Source organism: Oncorhynchus nerka, linkage group LG6 (genome assembly GCF_034236695.1).
Source record: "Oncorhynchus nerka isolate Pitt River linkage group LG6, Oner_Uvic_2.0, whole genome shotgun sequence".
Taxonomy (NCBI): domain Eukaryota; kingdom Metazoa; phylum Chordata; class Actinopteri; order Salmoniformes; family Salmonidae; genus Oncorhynchus; species Oncorhynchus nerka.
Genome location: NC_088401.1, coordinates 77,751,965 through 77,773,289, shown reverse-complemented (window position 1 = coordinate 77,773,289; position 21,325 = coordinate 77,751,965). Strand labels below are relative to the sequence as shown.

The 21,325-nt window shown below is 44.7% G+C and overlaps 2 protein-coding genes across 4 annotated transcripts; one reads left to right on the top strand and one right to left on the bottom strand.

Annotated features, from left to right (window-relative positions):
• Positions 1-1,151: 1,151 nt before the first annotated feature.
• Positions 1,152-3,841, top strand: nxt2 (nuclear transport factor 2-like export factor 2). Its single transcript, XM_029647382.2, has 4 exons — positions 1,152-1,359; positions 2,371-2,457; positions 2,581-2,725; positions 3,130-3,841. The coding sequence occupies exons 1-4, from the start codon at positions 1,345-1,347 to the stop codon at positions 3,312-3,314; spliced, it is 432 nt and encodes a 143-aa protein (XP_029503242.1). The 5' UTR covers positions 1,152-1,344; the 3' UTR covers positions 3,315-3,841.
• A 730-nt stretch (positions 3,842-4,571) lies between these two features.
• Positions 4,572-21,177, bottom strand: acsl4a (acyl-CoA synthetase long chain family member 4a). Of its 3 annotated transcripts, XM_029647381.2 has the most exons (15): positions 19,494-19,881; positions 18,642-19,146; positions 17,970-18,147; positions 17,288-17,397; positions 16,338-16,476; positions 14,802-14,952; positions 11,108-11,231; positions 10,935-11,006; positions 10,003-10,142; positions 9,607-9,779; positions 9,122-9,385; positions 8,863-8,977; positions 8,522-8,679; positions 5,364-5,522; positions 4,572-4,713 (listed from the first exon to the last, which is right to left on the bottom strand). In XM_029647381.2, exons 2-14 carry the CDS (start codon positions 18,993-18,995, stop codon positions 5,365-5,367), a joined length of 2,136 nt encoding a protein of 711 aa, XP_029503241.1. In that variant the 5' UTR covers positions 18,996-19,146; positions 19,494-19,881; the 3' UTR covers positions 4,572-4,713; position 5,364. The 3 variants fall into 3 exon arrangements, with proteins under 3 accessions (XP_029503241.1, XP_029503240.1, XP_029503239.1); XM_029647380.2 differs by lacking the exon at positions 19,494-19,881 and adding an exon at positions 21,083-21,177 and having other exon boundaries at positions 4,572-5,522; XM_029647379.2 differs by having other exon boundaries at positions 4,572-5,522; positions 19,494-19,880.
• Positions 21,178-21,325: the final 148 nt, after the last annotated feature.

The window sequence follows — 21,325 nt, the reverse complement described above, 5'->3', positions numbered from 1 at the left end:
GAATGCTGGGAGTGAGGAGTGGGGGTAAGCAGAGGGCGTACGGGGGTGGACAATTGGGCAGAAGATGGTTGAATATGGACTGGGGGAGAGAGAGATAGGGTCGGCAATAGCATTGGGGAACGTTCCTCTGTTGCTTTTTCCGAAACCAAGTGTAGACCTGGACATGATTGAGGGCAGAAAAGAATGGGGGGTGAGAACGTGAGAGATATATAGATAATCATAATTTTTATATATACAGATGGTTGAAAAGATCCAGTCAGTGGTAGGGTGGGGACAGGGATGTATATCCCAGATTTCAATGTTAGAGCATGTAAGCGGTTGACTGATTATGTGTCAGTGTATGCCGCCGAGTTGATGACCATGATCCTAGGTTTGAGATGGTTGGAGGAGGTGAAACCACTCAGAGTGGAGGTCTGCTCTGATTTGGCTGCAGTGTTGAGTAGTGTGAAGACAGGTAGATCAGATAGGGGAGACTTGTTTGTGGAGATGATGGTGTTGTTAATGGGATTGGAGAGGATGGTAGTGGTGGTAAGCTTTTGTTGGGTTCCCACCCATGTGGGTGTGGAGGGTAATGAGAAGGCCGATGTGGTGGCTAAGAGTGCTGAGAGGGGGTAGATATTCAGGTCCTTGATCCAGGAAAAAAGGCTTGATCTTTGGCCAAGGAAGTGGGATGCTAGCAGTAAGAGGAGGGAATTATATTGCGTGCACCAATCAGTAAAGGAAGAAGTGGGGAATATGGGAAGTAGGAGAGAGGAAGTTGGGTGTAGTAGATTACGGTTTGGGCACGCAGATTCGAAAGCTAGGTTGTGGATGATAGGGAGACATGAAATAGGTCTGTGTGATGAGTGGAGCATGTGAACTGTACGAAGTAGATAGGGAGAGATTGTGTGAAAGGGTTAGAACAGCTGCACATGGTTTGGGTGGTGTAGTGGAGGGAGGGAAGTGGATTTCAGGGCTCTATCTCACTTAGAGGAACAGGACTAATGAAGAGAATTTAATGAAGGTAGGCCGTGTCTGGCCTCACACTCCAATACAGTAGGTGGCGCTGTATACACTTTGGGCGCGATCTTCCAACCCAATCCCAAAGAAGGAGAACCTCCCTCCCCCAGCAAGCGTTAAATTAAAGTAACGTTAATCGCAAATAACTTTTATTTTGAAGAAACATTATCTATGACCAGCGGAAGTAATTTACATCACACGCTCGTCAACAAAAAAATAATAATTTTGAGTCATACATTTTCATCGTGCTTTGGAATTTGAATGCTGTGGTATTTTGATATTCCTCAAATGTAGAAGTTGCCTGTCCGTTTGACGACGAGGAAAGACAACAAAAAGTCTTCAGCGATGACTGCAACAGTTGTAAGTTTATCTTCTAGCTATCTAACTACAATAAGCTAACCTCATGTGTTCTTTAGTGTAGTTACGTTTTTAGTTGTTGGGTTATATAACGTTATTTGTAGACACCGAGCTACACTACAAACCCTACATGTGAACAGCGTTGTACTGTTCACAAAAGCCACCGGGGCCACTAATGCAGCCAACGAGATTGGACAGTGAAGCTGGGTTTGAACCAATGATTTATATTTACACCATTGGTTAGAACCAGCAACACTGTCAGTTATGGTATACTTTATTGTCCCTGAGGGATCATTTTACTTGGATAATAGAGTGTTGCTGCTTCCACATAAACTCATAGAATCAGTTGACACAGCGTACACCACCCTCCCTCCCCGCACAACAGTTAATACATTCATGCCAGGCAAGGCTGCAGTTTCACGTGGTGAAGACCTACAGGCACTGGAACTGCCACCTACCTACAGGCCTTCATCATGGTGAACTGCTACCTCACTACCTACAGGCCTTCATCATGGTGAACTGCTACCTAACTACCTACAGGCCTTCATCATGGTGAACTGACAGCCTTACAGCGCAAGCGCACGATTACCACCTGTGCCATTTTAATTAGACCTGAGGACGACTGGTCTCCCTGTAACTTAGGGGTGGACAACCATCAAGTGATTTCAAAATTCAGCGGAGAGTCAATCAATTTGTTGGCCAAAAAAAGTCCCATTGTAACTTCTATACTGTCTATCTAGTTTTAGACATTCAAGAGTGGCCTGGAGTGTTATTTACTTAAACCACCCCCATCCCGGACAGATTCAATGGGCTCACTGGCTGAATTTTGCCCTTGTTGTAACACAGCGGCAGGATCGCTGTGGTCTGACTCAGATTCTATTGAAGTAAATTATTTCTAAAATGTTATTCTGACTATCCCGCCCCCCCCCTCCACAAAAAAATGTAAGGCACATCTCTATGTTAGCCATTGGCAACTTGGTCGTCATTCCATCACACCTCTTGTCCCTTCTCTAGGATTTCAGGACCCACGTTGACGCGTCATGCAGGTATTCAGAGGAGTTCACCAACATATATTATGACTGCATGGACAAGAAAAGAAGGGTAGGCACTGAACCATACTGGTTACACAGGTCCAAACACCTCCCTTGGTATCCCTACTTTGGAAAACACTGAGTTCCTTCAAATCTGTAGATGGCCAACTCCCTACTGTTGATCTTTCCCCAGAACTTGATGCGGCTCTACCTGGACAAAGCGACCCTGGTTTGGAACGGGAATGCTGTGTCAGGGCAGGCTGCTCTTGGAGACTTCTTTGAGTCACTTCCCTCCAGCGAGTTCAGTATCCAGACTCTGGACTGTCAGCCAGTGCATGGTGATTCTTTCCCACAATTATCATTTTCAAAACTGGGATTTTTTTCAGTTTCAATGTAAACAATGATTGACTCATATTGCACATTCAATTAAAACATTGGGGGAGAAATAGGCCATCAATTATGTTGTTGACACTAAACAGCATGCACTTCTCTATAGGTTATCCTCATTTAGAAATGCTTCTGACTCAGCCACCATTTGGCAATTAACCTGTAATCCTGTTTTTTGATGGTAAAAATTCACCTTGCTGCCTAAAAATGTATAATACTGACATTTGCAACCCAAAATATACAGTCCAACTTTTGCTTCGTTCCACCATCCTGATCACACAGTAGAGAAACAGAATGTGATCAGGTTTGTGGAAAGAGGCCAACACCATTGTCCCATCCTTATATTCCCATCCAGAACAGGCAACCCAGGGCCAGACCACGCTGCTGGTAGTGACGGCAGGACAGGTGAAGTTTGACGGTCAGAAGCAGCGTTACTTCAATCAGAACTTCCTCCTCACAGCCCAGGCCTCCCCCACCAGTGACCAGCCTGTCTGGAAGATCGCCAGTGACTGTTTCCGCTTCCAGGACTGGAGTAGCTGAGGGCTGCTTTAATCTGCTTTAGGGGTCATATTCATTTGGGCTCACAATAGCAAAACAAATTGCAACGGGGTACAATGACAACCCTGCTTTAAGATTTCTTTAAGTATACCAGTTATGTACTGTTTTATAGTTGGTAAATCTGCTACAGCCCACTTTCTTCAAAGTTACTGTGTATGTTAATAAAGGTACTTATATTACAAAAGACAAGGCAAAGTAGTCAAATACAAAACATTTTTATTCACCAATGTCCTTTAAAGCATGTGACCCCCAGAACTGAAGTAACCATTGTTCACACAGTGGTTGGAGAAAGAAATGGACTCTTAAATGTTAAGACATTTTTGTTATAACAAGGATACTAATATTTTCATAACATTGCTTTGAGTATTCAGGTAAAAACAGAAAGCCCATGCAGTCTATCCTCCTAGCCAAGTATTACATAGCTGCTATTAAGTTTCCTGAGTGACGTTTGGTGCAACAAAAGCAAAATAATACAAAATTGAATAAACCAAATTGTTAGTCAATGCTTATTTAGTCTTAGCCATCCATTGCTTTAGAAAAGCCAAGGTATATTTTATCATACTTATACATAAATAACCAAATTTAACAGATGCGGGGAAAGGCACAGTAATGTCGATACTGCTATCTTACCATTAGAGGGCAGCAGAACTCAACTACATAACATGAGGAATCGAGTATTTACAGAACACGCCGAGAAATACAGACATTCAAAAATACATCCGTTACAAAACGGGTAGAGAGTTTAGGCTGGAATGGCAGGTAAGCGTTGGCTGGAATGGCAGGTAAGCGTTGGCTGGAATGGCAGGTTAGCGTTGGCTGGAATGGCAGGTTAGCGTTGGCTGGAATGGCAGGTAAGCGTTGGCTGGAATGGCAGGTTAGCGTTGGCTGGAATGGCAGGTTAGCGTTGGCTGGAATGGCAGGTTAGCGTTGGCTGGAATGGCAGGTAAGCGTTGGCTGGAATGGCAGGTTAGCGTTGGCTGGAATGGCAGGTTAGCGTTGGCTGGAATGGCAGGTTAGCGTTGGCTGGAATGGCAGGTTAGCGTTGGCTGGAATGGCAGGTAAGCGTTGGCTGGAATGGCAGGTTAGCGTTGGCTGGAATGGCAGGTAAGCGTTGGCTGGAATGGCAGGTTAGCGTTGGCTGGAATGGCAGGTTAGCGTTGGCTGGAATGGCAGGTTAGCGTTGGCTGGAATGCGTTGGCTGGAATGGCAGGTTAGCGTTGGCTGGAATGGCAGGTTAGCGTTGGCTGGAATGGCAGGCTGGAATGGCAGGTTAGCGTTGGCTGGAATGGCAGGTTAGCGTTGGCTGGAATGGCAGGTAAGCGTTGGCTGGAATGTCTCCTTTTCCTCAATGCTCCAGTTTGTTGGTGAAAGTAGGACTTTTCTATAAACATACATTTCTATAAATGCTGGATCAGCTTCAAGTTTGATTTCCAAATAAATAATTTACCATCTACAGTTCAGACTCTTTTCTAATGACAACAATTGAGGGCAGAACTGGACGTGCTTGAGTGCATTTTTTTTTTTTTTTTTACAAGTACATTATTAGCACAAATAATTGTCTAATAGGGATATTCTTTACAACAGTTTCTGTTTAACAACACTACAGCTGAATCCCAAATTACACCCTATTCCCTTGAGTGCTCTACTTTTGGTCAGAAGCAGTGTACAACATAGGGAATAGGGTGCCACAAGACAACAAAGTCAGCTGAAGCAGAAACGTGACTGGCACCGACTGAGGCTACATAAACTAACAGCAGACTGTTGGTGACGTTGGCTTAGGTTAGGAGTAGCCAACCCTGCTCCTGAACAGCTACACAGTGTGGATGCATGCTTTTGTTCTAGCCCTACTCAAACACCAAATTGGCTGCTTGTAACCAAGACCTTGATTAGCTGAAGTCAAATGAGTTACAGCAGGGCTGAGCGAAAGCCTGCAAACCATGCACCTTTCAAGGCCTGGAACCCTATTCCCAATATAGAGCACAACTTTTGACCAGAGGTCTATGGGCATTAAGTGAAGTTCTAGGTCATTACATTATGGTCTCCCATACATCCTCTCTATGTGTTGGAGATAGTGGTTCTTTAACTCTTTTCTCTTCAGCTTGAAGGCATCAGTCACCAGTCCTGTCTCAGGGGTCCAGGGCTCTGGGCTGAGGTGGACCTTGACTGGGATCTCAAACCTCTGGAGTTTAACTAGAAGGGAGAAGGAAGGTGAGATACAGAGTAAAGAGAGTGGAAGGTCATTACAAAATCTTTGTTCCATTAATTTTTTTGTTGACATTTTTGAAGTTTGTATAGAAATTTGTTGCAACAATTGTCTGCCATGATGCATTTCTCTTGAACATCACACCTATATAAACACTTGTCGAATAAAAAAAAAGTGGTTAAAGTGTTAGAATTATTCTATTATTAGGCAAATTGCCATTCATAAAGTGGCAACATCCTGGGTAGAGCCCCCACCAAACCTAGCAGTCAAACAGTGAAATGGTCCCAATTGTTTTTCAACCCTTAATTTTTCCCAAAGGGGATTTCAGAAACACTTCAGGGCTGTGTTGTGTTTCCACGGTTATCGAAACGTCACACCAGGGTAACGCTCTCTCGGACAAGGTGACTATATTCTTTATGATAGCCACATTAGCATGATCATTTTGGGGAGATAAATACAGGCTACTATATTGCCAAGTCACCACGTCCTAGAGAGATTCACAGTTCTCAAAATGGCCTCCCAGGGTAAGCCTACACAAAACACAGCCCTTGTTTTAACTGATTCTAAAATCCCCTTATGGGAAGAAACAAAAAAAGAGGAAAAACAATTGGAACCATTTCCCTGTTTGACCGCTAGGTTTTATGGGTATTATGACTCATACTGTGGTACTTGATGCCTTGCCCACCTATCTTTAACATCTCAGGGACCCTGAAAAAACCCAGTCTGGATAGAATGCAAGAATGGACTAATATTTGCCATATTCTAATACAGTAATTCTCATGTGCTTACTTACACCGTGGCGATAACTTGGCCTTGCTGGTCTGAAACAATTTGATGGTGAAATTGCAATGTGAAGCAATTCAGGCATTCTTGAAAGTCAAGAAACACATTGTTGAATAAATGGATTTCTCAAGCAGTAGGCATTTAGAATGAAATTAGTTGTGCTTTAAACGATCATTTATGATGATGGAGGACACTTTCATGAGCATGGCCTTATTTCTATTACAGCATATTGGATGACTCATTCAAATTCCATTCACCCAGTTCAATGTAACAGTGATAGGTTTAGGCTACTACATGATACTCTTATTTTCCCTATAACCACCCTGCACACAGGTTAAGAGAAATTTGAGGCAACAGACAGTGACATTCAATATCACATTGCACACTCTTGCCTGCATCTAGCTGATCTAGGATGTAACCATTAGACCAGCAGTTGCAAACGAGAGTTATTAGATAAATTCAGGTCATGTTTTGTTTCCCTTTATGAAAAGTCTTAAAATTAAAATCGCGGAATGAATACACCCTTGATCACTCAAATGCAGTTCACTTTCATAGCAGGCACGTTGTATTCCTTCTATGTGCTCTCCTCCTACCCCTTCACCTGACTTCAATGCACAGCAGCTGTATGTGACTAAGCGAGAGAAGAAAAAAAAAAAAACTTTCCAAGCCAAACCGCTACACACAACCTACATCATTGTCACCATAGTATTGTTGTTGACAACGTGCATGCTGCTGAAGTAGAGTTGGAGGCACCCTTTCCTCTGGTCAAAAAAAAAAGTATATCCCAATGCACCAGGGCAGTGATTGGGGGCATTTCCCTGTGTAGTGTGCAGTCTTTCGGATGGGACTTTAACCGGGTGTCCTGCCTCTCTGTGGTCACTAAAGATGCCATGGCATTTATCGTAAGAGGAGTAGGGGTGTTAACCCTGCTGTCCTGACTGAATTCCCAATCTGGCCCTCATACCATCACGGTCATCTAATCTTCCCCAGCTTACAATTGTCTCATTCATCCCCTTCCTCTCCCCTGTAACTATTCCCCAGGTAATTGCTGTTAATGAGAATGTGTTCTCAGTCAACTTTTTTACCTGGTAAAATAAAACATTTTGCTAAAGTAACATCATAGTCAGCTAATAGAGCTAACCCCACTACAATCATGCAGTAACGTTAGTGTATAGTCAGCTAATAGAACTAACACGTTAGTAACCCCACTACAATCATGCAGTAACGTTAGTGCATAGTCAGTAAGCGGTTACACCGGGGGCAATAGATTGGTATTACTAAAAGCTTACCTCGACTTGGAAGAGTTCCAGTGTTGTGTTCGTTAGTCATAGACAGCTAGCTAACATAGCATCCCTCTGTTTGAGCAGGGTGTTTCAGTAGGCTAAACTAGCTAGCTGCATTTGCTAGCTAAGTGGAAGAAGCTTATGCTTTCAGTATTTCATTCTCTGATCCTTTGATTGGGTGGACAACATGTCAGTTCATGCTGCCAGTGCTCTGATAGGCTGGAGGACATCCTCCGGAAGTTGTCATAATGTGTAAGTCTATGGAATGGGGAGAGAACCATGAGACTCCTAGGTTTTGTATTGAAGTCAATGTACCCAGAGGAGGACAGAAGCTAGCTGTACTCCAGCTACACCATGGTGCTACCCTACAGAGCGCTGTTGATGCTACTTGTATACCTTCAAATGTGTATTTTAATCAATTGTTTGGTGACGTGATTATATTTAGTATAGTTTTATCTAAAAAGGGTAACTTTAAATGTTTTACAATTTTCATTTTTATGCAATTCACTGAGGATGGTTCCCCCCTTCCTCCTCTGAGCAGCCTCGAATGGCATACCTTCAATAATATCTGGCCATCATAATTTATTAGAAAAACAGTTTATTTCTCGCAATAAAACTTGTTCGACAATAGAAAAATCTGCCTGTAAAACATAAATGTATTAGTTGTTTAGAAAATGTATCCTACGTTTTCCATTTACATTATATGCCGCAATCATTTTTTGACATTGTCGCATGAACCTGGGTCGATGGAAACCTGCCCAGTGAGATGAAATCAATCCAATGGACATCAGGGTTGTATTCACTAGACCAAACGTGAGAAAACAGACTGAAACCTTTCCCAATAAGAAACCCTTGTTTATGTTGCCAAACGTTTTCCTACGTACGGTATGCTCTAATGAATAGGACCCAGGGGTTCTTACTTGAAGTGGCCACCTCTTTGATCTCCTTCAGCACCACCTCCTCCATGGCAGGGTGGGTGCACACCTCCTCCCAGCTCCCTTTCACTCCCCTCTGTCTGGCCAGCTCAGTCAACATCTTCTGGTTGGGTACCACAACACTGATCACATAGTTCTGCTCACTGCAGGGGTTAGAGGTAAGAATGGATCCAATGTCAGAGTTCATGGGTTAGAAGCACCCATATAGGCTGGGATAACTGGAGTTACATGTTGCCAGTAAGCACAGATCTAAGACCAGTTCACACACCGCAAAGGTAAACCTCTACCACTAGGGGCTGAAAGATAAAAACTGGGCTAGGGCTCACCTGTTCGCGTAAGCACAGATGTTGTCGATGAGGGAGCAGTTCTTCAGAGCAGCTTCTACTTTCCCCAGAGAGACGTATTCCCCAGCCTGGAGCTTCACTAGGTCCTTCTTACGATCTAACGAGCAATAACACACGCCACAATGCAAGATATTGCTTTAAATTCATTTACACACTAGATTAGAATGTATATGCCTATGATGGACAATGAGAAAATCCTCCAACACACACCCGTTCCACGATACACACATACGTTACACACCCACTATCTGCAGACATCCGTCAGGGTGGATCTCTCCTATGTCTCCTGTACAGAACCACCTCTGACCCTTCTCGTCCACAAAGTAGTCCTGGCCGTTACTCTCGTTCCTATAGTAACCCATAGTGATGTTAGGCCCTCCAATCAGAATCTCCCCTCGGGGGTGAGGTTTGTCCTGATTGGTGTAGCCTCCCTCCAGCCAGTCCCTGAGTCGGATCTCACAGCAGATGACAGGAGCGCCAACTCTACCCGTGCTGTTGTCTGCCACTGGACAGGGGGAATAGAGGAAGCACAACCTTTAGTTATTCAGGTAAAGCAAAGGCTTTCCAACCTACCCGCCCTCCTCACTCCACTCCCCCCCCGGGGCACCGAAGATGTGGATGTTGATTAAGGAAGCCCCCTGCACCTCTCTGATTCAGAGGGGTTGGGTTAAATGCGGAAGACACATTTCAGTTGGACAACTGACTAGGTATCCCTCTTTCCCTTACCCTCGGTGATGGTGCCAGCTCCACAGGTTTCCGTCAGTCCGTACCCCTGGCCCACAGGACAGCAGAAACATATGTTCATAAACCTCTGTGTGGCGGAAGAAAGCGGAGCCCCTCCAGACAACATCAGCCTCACCCTGCCACCCAGCAACCTGCGCACCTTACTGAACAGCAGCCTAGACACACACACAGAACTGTGAACACACACTAATACACTAATTTAAAGTACTTTGTTTAATGTACGATTCCCTATCTGGATACATGTGTTGTTATTCTAGGGGATTTACACTGAATCATTTAACATGTGAATAATACTTATTCTCTGGGTTAATGGGATCGTCAGAAAACACATTTTACTACTACTAGATATCACGTTAGCGAGGTATAAAGAGTTGTTACACATTGCAGAGAGGAGCATCGTAACCCCTCTTAACCTGCTCCAGTTTGTAGTTGTATCCCAGGTTGAACAGCGTCCTCTGAATGTAACTCATCTCCCCAACCTTCCTCATCACATTCTTATTGATGCGATCCAGGATTTCCTGTTCAAACAAATTAATGGTATAGTAGACCACAGAGCATGTTGTCTTACCGGTGCAGAAGACCAGACAGATGTGTTGTGTGATAGAAAAAAAAAAATGACAAGATTGTTATAATACAGTTTATGCATCAAATTAGGTTTGATGAGTACCCTCAAATCTGTGTCTGTGGTTTGAGTTGGGCCTGTGGGATTTGAGCTGACGATTGATTGACTGGGTGATAAAACCTACAGCTGGCATTCCAGACAGGATGTGGAGTGGTTGTAACTTGGATAGAGAGGAGTAGAACAAAGGCCACAACGGTTCTTAGACATCCTGGCATCTGGGAAATTAGGCCAGGGTCGGGGGTTAAGATGGGGGGCGGCGGGGTAGCCTAGTGGTTAGAGCGTTGGACTAGTAACCGGAAGGTTGCAAGTTCAAAACCCCGAGCTGACAAGGTACAAATCTGTCATTCTGCCCCTGAACAGGCAGTTAACCCACTGTTCCTGGGCCGTCATTGAAAATAAGAATTTGTTCTTAACGGACTTGCCTAAAGGTAAAATAAAAAAAGATAACACCAGGTGCAGATAGACAGGATGAGCTCAGGGAGGCTTATGATGCCCCTACATCAGCATGACTATGTATGTTTTTTTCATTCATTTTTTTCATTATTAGTTAGGCTTTCAGTCTAACAGTCAAGACTGTTGGGCTGACGGTTTCATTATTGCAATAATTAAATCAATATTAAATAAAGATGATTGTTCAAAAGAAATGACCAAGTCTCTCAGTACTGAATTTCCACGACAGTTGTCTTACCGGTACAGCAGCCATTAGAGTTGGTTTCAGCACAGAGCTGTCTCCTCTACTTCCTCTCTTTATCTTAGTGGACTGGAGAGAGGAGAAGAGAGGGCATCAACGTAGGACTGGATGAAGAGGCCTTAGTTATCTTCAGTGTCAGTATGCAGACAGAATGAACAAGCGTTCATTACCTGGTCAGAGAGTGTCTGAGGGGAGGAGTAACCGATGGGACAGCCATACGCCATGCAAGAGATTTCTGCTGTCATTTCCAAAACATGGGCCAGAGGCAGGTAGGCTATGTAGGTGTCTTTAGGCCTGAGAGAGAGAACATGGTTAGCATTAGGGTCAGAGGTTTAAGGGCAGGTATGCTATTTAGACAGAGTATTTTGGACAGAGAACAGATACATTATAATACTGCATGGGGTCAAGGGTTAGAGTAAGGTTTTTAGAGACCAGGTATGTTACGCATGTGAAGTTAGGTCAGGGGTAAAGAACAGGGTTAGGAATACAGTTAGAGCAGGGGTTCTCAAAGTGGGGTCTGCAGACAGGTATACGGTACCAGTCAAATGTTGGTGTCCTAACTCATTCAAGGGTTTTTCTTTATTTTTACTATTTTCTACTTTGTAGAATAATAGTGAAGACATCAAAACTATGAAATAACATATGGAATCATGTAGTAACCAACTTTTTTTTTTTTTTAAACAAAGCAAAATATTTTATATTTGAGATTCTTGAAAGTAGCCACCATTTGCCTTGACAGCTTTGCACACTTGGCATTCTCTCAACCAGCTTCACGAGGTAAGTCACCTGGAATCCATTTCAATTAACAGGTGTGCCTTGTTAAAAGTTCATTTGTGGAATGTCTTTCCTTCTTAATGCGTTTGAGCCAATCAGTTGTGTTGTGACAGGGTCAGCATGGTATACAGAAGATGGTATTTTACCAAATAGGGCCAAGTCCATATTATAGCAAGAACAGCTCAGATAAGCAAAGAGAAACGACATCCCATCATTACTTTAAAGACAAAGGTCAGTCAATCTGGAACATTTCAAGAACTTTGAAAGTTTCTTAAAGTGGAGTTGCAAAAACCATCAAGAGCTATGATGAAACTGGCTCTCATGAGGACTGCCACAGGAAAGGAAGACCCAGAGTCACCTCTGCTGCAGAGGATAACTTCATTAGAGTTAACTGCAATCCCAAATAAATGCTCCAGAGTTCAAGTAACAGGCACATCAACATCAACTGTTCAGAGGAGACTGCGTGAATCAGGCCTTCATGGTTGAATTGCTGCAAAGAAACCCCTACTAAAGGACACCAATAAGAAGAAGAGACTTGCTTGGGCCAAGAAACACGAGCAATGAACATTAGAACGGTGGAAATCTGTCCTTTGTTCAAATGAGTCCAAATATATCCTGATCCCGCAGCTGAGTCAACTTTAGGAGACGGTCCTGGCGCTTGCTGGACTTTCTTGGGCGCCCTGAAGCCTTCTTCACAACAATTGAACCACTCTCCTTGAAGTTCTTGATGATCCGATAAATGGTTGATTTAGGTGCAATCTTACTGGCAGCAATATCCTTGCCTGTGAAGCCCTTTCTGTGCAAAGCAATGATGAGAGCACATGTTTTCTTGCAGGTAACAGTGATTGACAGAGGAAGAACAATGATTCCAAGCACCACCCTCCTTTTGAAGCTTCCAAATCAAATTTTTATTTGTCACATACATATGGTTAGCAGATGTTAATGCGAGTGTAGCGAAATGCTTGTAATTCCAGTCTGTTATTTGACCCCAATCAGCATTACAGAGTTATCTCCAGCTTGGTCCTCATCAACACTCACACCTGTGTTAACGAGAGAATCACTGACATGATGTCAACTGGTCCTTTTGTGGCAGGGCTGAAATGCAGTGGAAATGTTTTTTGGGGGATTCAGTTCATTTGCATGGCAAAGAGGGACTTCATAACATTCTGGAGTATATGCAAATTGCCATCATACAAACTGTGGCAGCAGACTTTGAACATTAATATTTGTGTGATTCTCAAGCAAGCTGGTGCTTGAAGCTAGTGAGGGAGATGGGAATCTCCAGCTTCAGCGATTTTTGCAGTTCGTTCCAGTCATTGGCAGCAGAGAACTGGAAGGAAAGGCGGCCAAAGGAGGAATTGGCTTTGGGGGTGACCAGTGAAATATACCTGCTGTAGCGCGTGCTACAGGTGGGTGCTGCTATGATGACCAGCGAGCTGAGATAAGGGGGGACTTTACCCAGCAGGGTCTTGTAGATGACCTGGAGCCAGTGGGTTTGGCGACGAGTATGAAGCAAGGGCCAGCCAACAAGAGCGTACAGGTCGCAGTGGTGGGTAGTTTATGGGGCTTTGGTGACAAAACGGATGGCACTGTGATAGACTGCATCCAATTTGCTGAGTAGAGTGTTGGAGGCTATTTTGTAAATGACATCGCCGAAATCGAGGATCAGTAGGATTGTCAGTTTCACAAGGGTTTTCTTTTGGTAGCTTGAGCGAAGGATGCTTTGTTGCAAAATAGGAAGCTGATTCTAGATTTAATTTTGGATTGGAGATGCTTAATGTGGGTCTGAAAGGAGAGTTTACAGTCTAACCAGACACCTAGGTATTTGTAGTTGTCCACATATTCTAGGTCAAAACTGTAGTGATGATGCTGGACGGGAAGGCGCGGGCAGTGATCGGTTGAAGAGCATGCATTTAGTTTTACTTGCATTTAAGAGCAGTTGGAGGCCACAGAAGGAGAGTTGTATGGCATTGAAGCTCATCTGGAGGTTAGTTAGCACAGCGTCCAAAGAAGGGCCAGAAGTATACAGAATGTACTGCAGCGCCAGCTGTGCCACCAGAGACTCTGGGTTCGCGCCCAGGCTCTGTCGTAACTGGCCGCGACCGGGAGGTCCGTGGGGCTACGCACAATTGGCCTAGCGTCGTCCGGGTTAGGGAGGGTTTGGCCGGTAGGGAAATCCTTGTCTCATCGCGCACCAGCGACTCCTGTGGCGGGCTGGGCACAGGGCGCGCTAACCAAGGTTGCCAGGTGCACAGTGTTTCCTCCGACACATTGGTGCGGCTGGCTTCCGGGTTGGATGGCGCTGTGTTAAGAAGCAGTACGGCTTGGTTGGGTTGTGTATCGGATGACGCATGACTTTCAACCTTAGTCTCTTTAGCGATGAGACAAGATAGTAGCTACTAAACAATTGGATACCACGAAATTGGGGAGAAAAAAGGGCAAAATTAATTTTAAAAAATATATGTTGTCGTCTGCATAGAGGTGGATCAGAGAATCACAAGCAGCAAAAGCGACATCATTGATGTATACAGAGAAGAGAGTCGGCCTGAGAATTTAACCCTGTGGCACCCCCATAGACACCGCCAGAGGTCCGGACAACAGGGCCTGGGAGGCTCAAATCAATACTTCTTGTATTCCCCCCCATAAGTGCAGTGTAATTTTAAAAACTGCAAAGTTCTCTGCCTCATGAAAAAATGTGTAGAAATGCAGGATATTAGCTTTAAAGCTGCAACAACACAATATCTCTGTCCCATGACAAAATCTATAGAATTAGAGGAAATACGCTTGAAAACGGCAAAATGTTCTCTCCAATTCCAAGAGGCGCACCTTAAATATGTTCCTTCCCAGGGCCCGATACTTGGTTCATTCGGCCATGCACTGCCGATATCATAGTAAAACTCCTTGTATGCTATTTTTTCATCTCACTTGAGTTGTGTTGTGATTATGAGGAGGGTCCCTGGTAAATATGCCATCAAAAAAGTTTGAGAACCCCTGAGTTATGGGTGTGGGTTAAGGGGGTGCCTCGGGAGGCAGGGAGGGAGAGAGCCTATTCTACCCCATGTAAAACTACTAAACCCAACTGTCACTCACCCCAGGCCAGGGATGCGTTCACACTGTCCGGTCATTCCAGCGGTGAGGTTGCTGTGGACGACCATGACTCCTTTGGGTCTGCCTGTAGAACCACTGGTGTACATCACTACAGCCAGGTCTGATGGCTGAGGACTCACCACCGGCCTAGCCACTGTAAGAGAGACATTGGTTGGTTTAACAGGTCTCACTTCACTGTAACAGACAGCCATTGGTTCAACAGTTCTTACACACCCGATTTGGCCAATTAAGATATTGATAATTGGACTTCCTGACGGGCCGCCCCCAGGTTGTGAGGGTAGGTAACAACATCCCCACCCCGCTGATCCTCAACACTTGGGCCCCACAAGGGTGCGTTCTGAGCCCTCTCCTGTACTCCCTGTTCACCCATGACTGCGTGGCCATGCACACCCCCAACTCAATCATCAAGCTTGATTACCAACAACTTGACGGCCTACAAGGAGGAGGTGAGGGCTCTCGGAGTGTGGTGTCAGGAAAATAACCTCACACGCAACGTCAACAAAACAAAGTAGATGATTGTGGACTTCAGGAAACAGCAGAGGGAGCTCCCCCTATCCACATCGACGGGACAGTAGTGGAGAGGGTATAAAGTTAAGTTCCTCGGCATACACATCACGGACAAATGGAAATGGTCCACCCACACAGACAGCGTGGTGAAGAAGGCGCAACAGCGCCTCTTCAACCTCAGGAGGCTGAAGAAATTCGGCTCATCACCAAAAGCACTCACAAACTTTTACAGATGCATCCTGTCGGGCTGTATCACCACCTGGTACGGCAACTGCTCCGCCCACAACCGTAAGTAAGGCTCTCCAGAGGGTAGTAAGGTCTGCACACCGCATCACCGGGGCAAACTACCTTCCCCCCAGGACACCTACACCACCCGATGTCACAGGAAGGCCATAAAGATCATCAAGGACAACAACCACCCGAGCCACTGCCTGTTCACCCCGCTATCATCCAGAAGGCGAGGTCAGTACAGGTGCATCAAAGCAGGGACTGAGACTGAAAAACAGCTTCTATCTCAAGGCCATCGACTGTTAAACAGCCATCACTAACATTGAGGGGCTGCTGCCATACATGTAAAAAATGTATCACTAGTCACTTTAAACAATGCCACTTAATATAATGTTTACATACCCTACATTACTCATCTCATATGTATATACTGTACCTGATACCATCTAAGGCATCTTGCCTATGCCGTTCTGTACCATCACTCATTCATATATCTTTATGTACATATTCTTCATTCCTTTACACTTCTGTGTATAAGGTAGCTATTGTGAAATTGTTATGTTAGATTACTCGTTGGTTATTACTGCATTGTCGGAACTAGAAGCACAAGCATTTCGCTACACTCGCATTAACATCTGCTAACCATGTGTATGTGACAAATAAATTTGATTTGATAATTAGTTGAATCAAGTGTTTTAGTGCTGGTATGGACCAAAACCATGCTCTAACATTACTTGTGTAATTTTCATAGCGTTTCTCATGCAGTACTCTGGTGTTACTCACAGTTGTCAGGCTGTGACCCCAGCTCCTGTACTGATGCCATGCTGTGGATGGCGAGACCAGGTGGGTATCCCTCTGTACTGACCCTCCTCTGGTCTACAGAGATGATGTGTTTCAGCTTGGGGATCTGAGAGAGAACACCCTATGAAGAATAGAGGGAGGAGAAAAGTTCAATTAGCTAGTAGAAATGCATCCCTGTCCGTGACCCCACTCTCCAATTTCCAATTCAGACACGCGACTTAGCTACGGTTGGCAAATAGTCTCAGACAATTACAACACGTGAAAGACTGAAAATTGAAGCTAGTTGGCACATACGTTTACTACGGAGTGTACAAACATTTGGAACAGTATCCTAATGTTGAGTTGCATCCTCCCGTTTGCCCTCAGAACAGCCTCAACTCAGCAGGACATGGACTCTACAAGGTGTTGAAAGCGTTCCGCAGGGAAGCTGCCCCATGTTGACTCCACTGCTTCCCACAGTTGTGTCAAGTTGGCTGGGTGTCTTTTGGGTAGTGGACCATTCTTGACACACACGAGAAACTGTTGTGTGAAAACCCCAGCAGCGTTGCAGTTCTTTACACAAACCGGTGCGCCTGGCACCTACTACCATACCGGTTTCAAAGGCACTTAAAATCTTTTGTCTTGCCCATTCACCCTTTGAATGGCACACATACACAATCCATGTCTCAATTGTCTCAAGGCTTAAAAATCCTTCTTTAACCGGTCTCCTCCCCTTCATCTACACTTATTGAAGTGGATTAAACAAGTAACATCAATAAGGGATAATAGCTTTCACCTGGATTCACCTGTTCAGTCTATGTCATGGAAAAAACATGTTTTGTAAACTCAGTGTATATACTGTCCATTCGGTCAAACCCTCAACTCTGCTGCACTACCATGTTTCAACCCAACTGAGCCATTCTAGGGTTCTAGGTCAGGTGATTCCAGCTCACCTTCAGTTTGGTCTCCAGTAGTTCTGTGCTGGTGATGAGGTGTGTGACTCCTGTCTCGTTCAGTCCAAATGTCACCGCCTCCTCTCCCAGTGTCGCATAGAATGTCACCACTGTGTAAACACAGAGCAATGTCAATGCACTTTGGACATTATTAGGGTCATTTTCTACCTCTTATTCTTGCACAATACTTCCCAGACTGATTGGGAGTAAGGAACATTCTTGAATTATGTACATCCTAATTCTGTTAATTGGATACATGACAGAGTACTGAACTGACCGGATACATGACAGGGTACTGATCTGGCCGGGTACTGATCTGGCCGGGTACTGATCTGGCCGGGTACGAATGTATTTGTTATGTGCTGACCTGAACAAAATGTATTCCAATGTTCGTGTACAAAAGGCATTCTAATCTAATACAATGTACCTCTATTTAAAGATATCTTTATATGTTATCGATATCCCAACACCAGGCCAACATGACTATGATTAATCAAACTTTCTGGAAAGAAAAGCCCTGTTGTTGTTTAGTTGGCTACATCTAATCATGTTGAGCCTTCCATCTCTTCCCAGAACGCACCCTATTCCTTATGTAGTGCACTACTTTAGGTATAAAGTAGTGCACTACGTAGGTAGGGAATAGAGTGTCATTTGGGAAGAAGCCCCAGGGTACAGTACTCACATGGGAAGTTGTATCTGAAGCAGGCCTGAGCAGAGATCATCCACTCAGCTCTCGTCTCACAGAAGATGGCAACCATACTCTTAGACTGCTGGCCCAGTGCTGCCAACCCGCTGCCCATGTAACTCACTACAGAGTCTACCTGCTGGTAGGACAGCCAGCAGTACTCCCCCAGAATCAGCTGCAAGAGAGGAGACTTTTTGTAATTTGGCAGGCGCTCTTCTCCTATTTGAATAGACGAAGTGTGCTTCCTTGTTAATTTTGGGTCAGCTAGAGCTGGGTGAAGATAGTGTGGCGAAGAGAGACAGCTTTACGGAGACATATGCAGCTTCATTTGAACTGAGCACAACAATAGGCATTTGTGGCACTGTGCAGCACTGCCGGGCGTGTGGCATTAAAACGTGCGTAGCATTAACGCCTCGTTCAAATGCTAGTCGGAACAAAGAAACTGACATTTCTAACTGGTTGTAGTTATACACGTGCCACGTTCAACCAGTTAGCACATCGAAACATTTCAGAGTTCCGACGAGCGAGTAAACGCGGCATTACGACAGGCGTATGTAGCATTACGACAGGCGTATGTAGCATTACGACAGGCGTATGTAGCATTACGACAGGCGTATGTAGCATTACGACAGGCGTATTCAGCATTACAGGCGTATTCATGTAGGTTACCTTCGTAAAGACCTTTCCGCTGGGCTGGGACTCATTCTCCTCACTCAGTACCTCTCTTGTCCCTAGACAGTCAGAGTCCCCAAAGCGCTGTACGGCTTGCTGGAACAGTTTGTCCAGCGTGTCTTTCCCAGGGAAGTCTTCTGTGGCCAGGCTCTGGAAGCAGTCTACACAGCGGTACGGCCCCTCGGAGCGCCCGGAGGTGGAGCGAGCCTTGACCCGCGTGGCCCGGGTTCTCTTCTCCCCAGCCCCGGTGAAGTAGTACCAGGGCAGGAAGGAAAGAAGGGAGTACAGCCACACCACGAGGTGGAGGGGGAGGAGGAGCAAGGAGTGGAGCTCTGATTGGTGGAGACCCATATTGGATTTGGGGGGGGTTAAATGTCAGGGTGTCAGGTAAAACCCGAGAGGAGATGAGCCTTATCGATGCCAAGGATCCAGAGACAAGTAGGGGCTTATTTTAGGCTGATGCCGTCTGGTTTTAAGTCCACTCAATCCAAACAGAGTAAGCCTATTGTTGGAACACAAAATAAAAGGTATTAATATATGTGAGAAAAGGGTAAGTGAAAACAGACAGAGCAGTGATGGTCAGGTTGAATCTATCAATAACATCATTAGGTTAGGATTCTCTTGTCTACCTGTTCTAGACCGCTTGTTATTTTGACAAGAGGTTTTCTACACCGAATGGTAGTTTAGAGTACAGTATGTCACATGCCTGAGGCGTCATTAACAAGGGAATGGATTCCCAATCAACATCATATTTTCCCTGAACCCCTTACTCTAACTCTAACTCTTAAGCCTAAAATAGCCTTTTTACAAGTGAGCACTAGCTAAATGTCTCAATTTTGGTTGACTTACGGTCAAATGTGTAGACACACGACACCTCTCTCCCAGTGCTGGCCTCTTGCTCCCTAGGTTAGCCTTCCTATGTGAGGACAGGGTGCAGCCAGAGTGTGGAAATTAACTTTGCCTTCACTCCTCCAATGCCTGAATTACCTCTCCCTGTGAACAACAACCAACCCCGTCTACTGTGCTCTGGGTCCTCATATAGGCTACTCCGGCTGTGTCTTATTAACTAGCTTCCTTTCCTTGGGTCCTCTCCACGATCACGGATCTGGCAGAGTAGGGCAGGAACGGTGGTAGCAAAGTTGTGGGAACACACCCAGTATACTCTCCTGAAGGAGATGAGGAGAAGAAGCCACGACAGTGTTGAGACCCAGCCCCAGTAGCCAGTTGACTCACTGACCAATGTCCACAGCTCAGCCAACTGAAGATGGAGCCAGTCACAACCAATGATATCTTCCCAGCTCACCCCATGATGAGCTGATCAGGGTCAGAGTACTGGGGTACTCCTGGTCACGCTGACTGCTCTTTAAGCCATCATAACTGGCTTAAACATCAAACCTGGATAGCATCCTTTGATTGGACTACACACTGACAAGTGGACCGGAGAGACACAGAGCTGAAGTCACCGTGTTGTTGCCATACACAGAAGGCATGATCTAAATGTGGACAAGATTATTTTCTTTCATTTTATGAATCCAGACTAGGCATGAGACTAGGCGATCTATTTATATGGCTCGTGATTATATCATGTGACGCATCCATCATACAGCAGGCAACGGGGGTATAATTTGTGTAACGTTCGAACAGGAATCTGTTCCAAAAACTTAAGAACAATTTTGCCAACAAACAATGCATACACAGTAGCACGATCAATTGACCTAACTAACTAGCTAGCTGCCGAATAGGCATCAAATCACCGCGTAACTTATTCTTAATGTTTGTCCATAGGCTACCAGAGTGAGGACAGACATTTTTCAGGAATAAACGTGGCGAGTGAAAAATGTAATTAGAATAAGCCCACTCCCTACCCGGTATCTTATTCTGCTGCTATACAACTTTGTGTGCGTTGTTTGATGGCAACCTTATGTTTATGGAACAGTTTCCTGTTGGAACGTTCTACAAAGTATACCCACCCACCCACAAACATAATTTTGTTTAAAAAAAAAAAAGTTTCCACCTGATTGCAGTCAAATTTGCACATCAACAGAGAACACAACTTTGCTCTACACCCAGGTGCAATTCAACGCTGCTTACTGTGAGTAGGCCAGGCTGTTGGTAAACCGATAAACGACTGAAAGTGACACTGCTTAGTGTTCTTCAAATGTCCCAATTTGACAGACAGCCCAGAGGGCCACACGCATTACAATAACTACTTTCAGTTCACTGACGTTACAAGTAAACAGATTTTGATCTTCAAAATAGACATTCTACGTGCTTTCATTTTAGCAGTGGACTGTGTTAGAGATGAATGCAGACAGATATTTATATTAGCCATTTAAATTAGCCTCAATGATCTACATACGGATTACATTGTTGATAAGCTTACAGCAGCCAGCTAGCAATTGACACCCATTTACCTGGCAAGCTTACAACATTCTTACCTTCAGCAGCCAAACCCGATCAGTCGATCCCTCTTGCTGGAATGAATTGACCGAAAGTTACCTTTTGTGATCTCCGCCAGAAAGGGAACCCGGAAACAATACGTCATCTGATTCCATATTTCTGGGCCAATGAGCTGTCGAAGCGGGATTCCTACTTTTAGGTTCATTGTAGAATGTATCTAACTTTAGGTCATTCAATTACTTGGGATGTAAGTGGTACACAGTTGATTGCATGATTGAAAA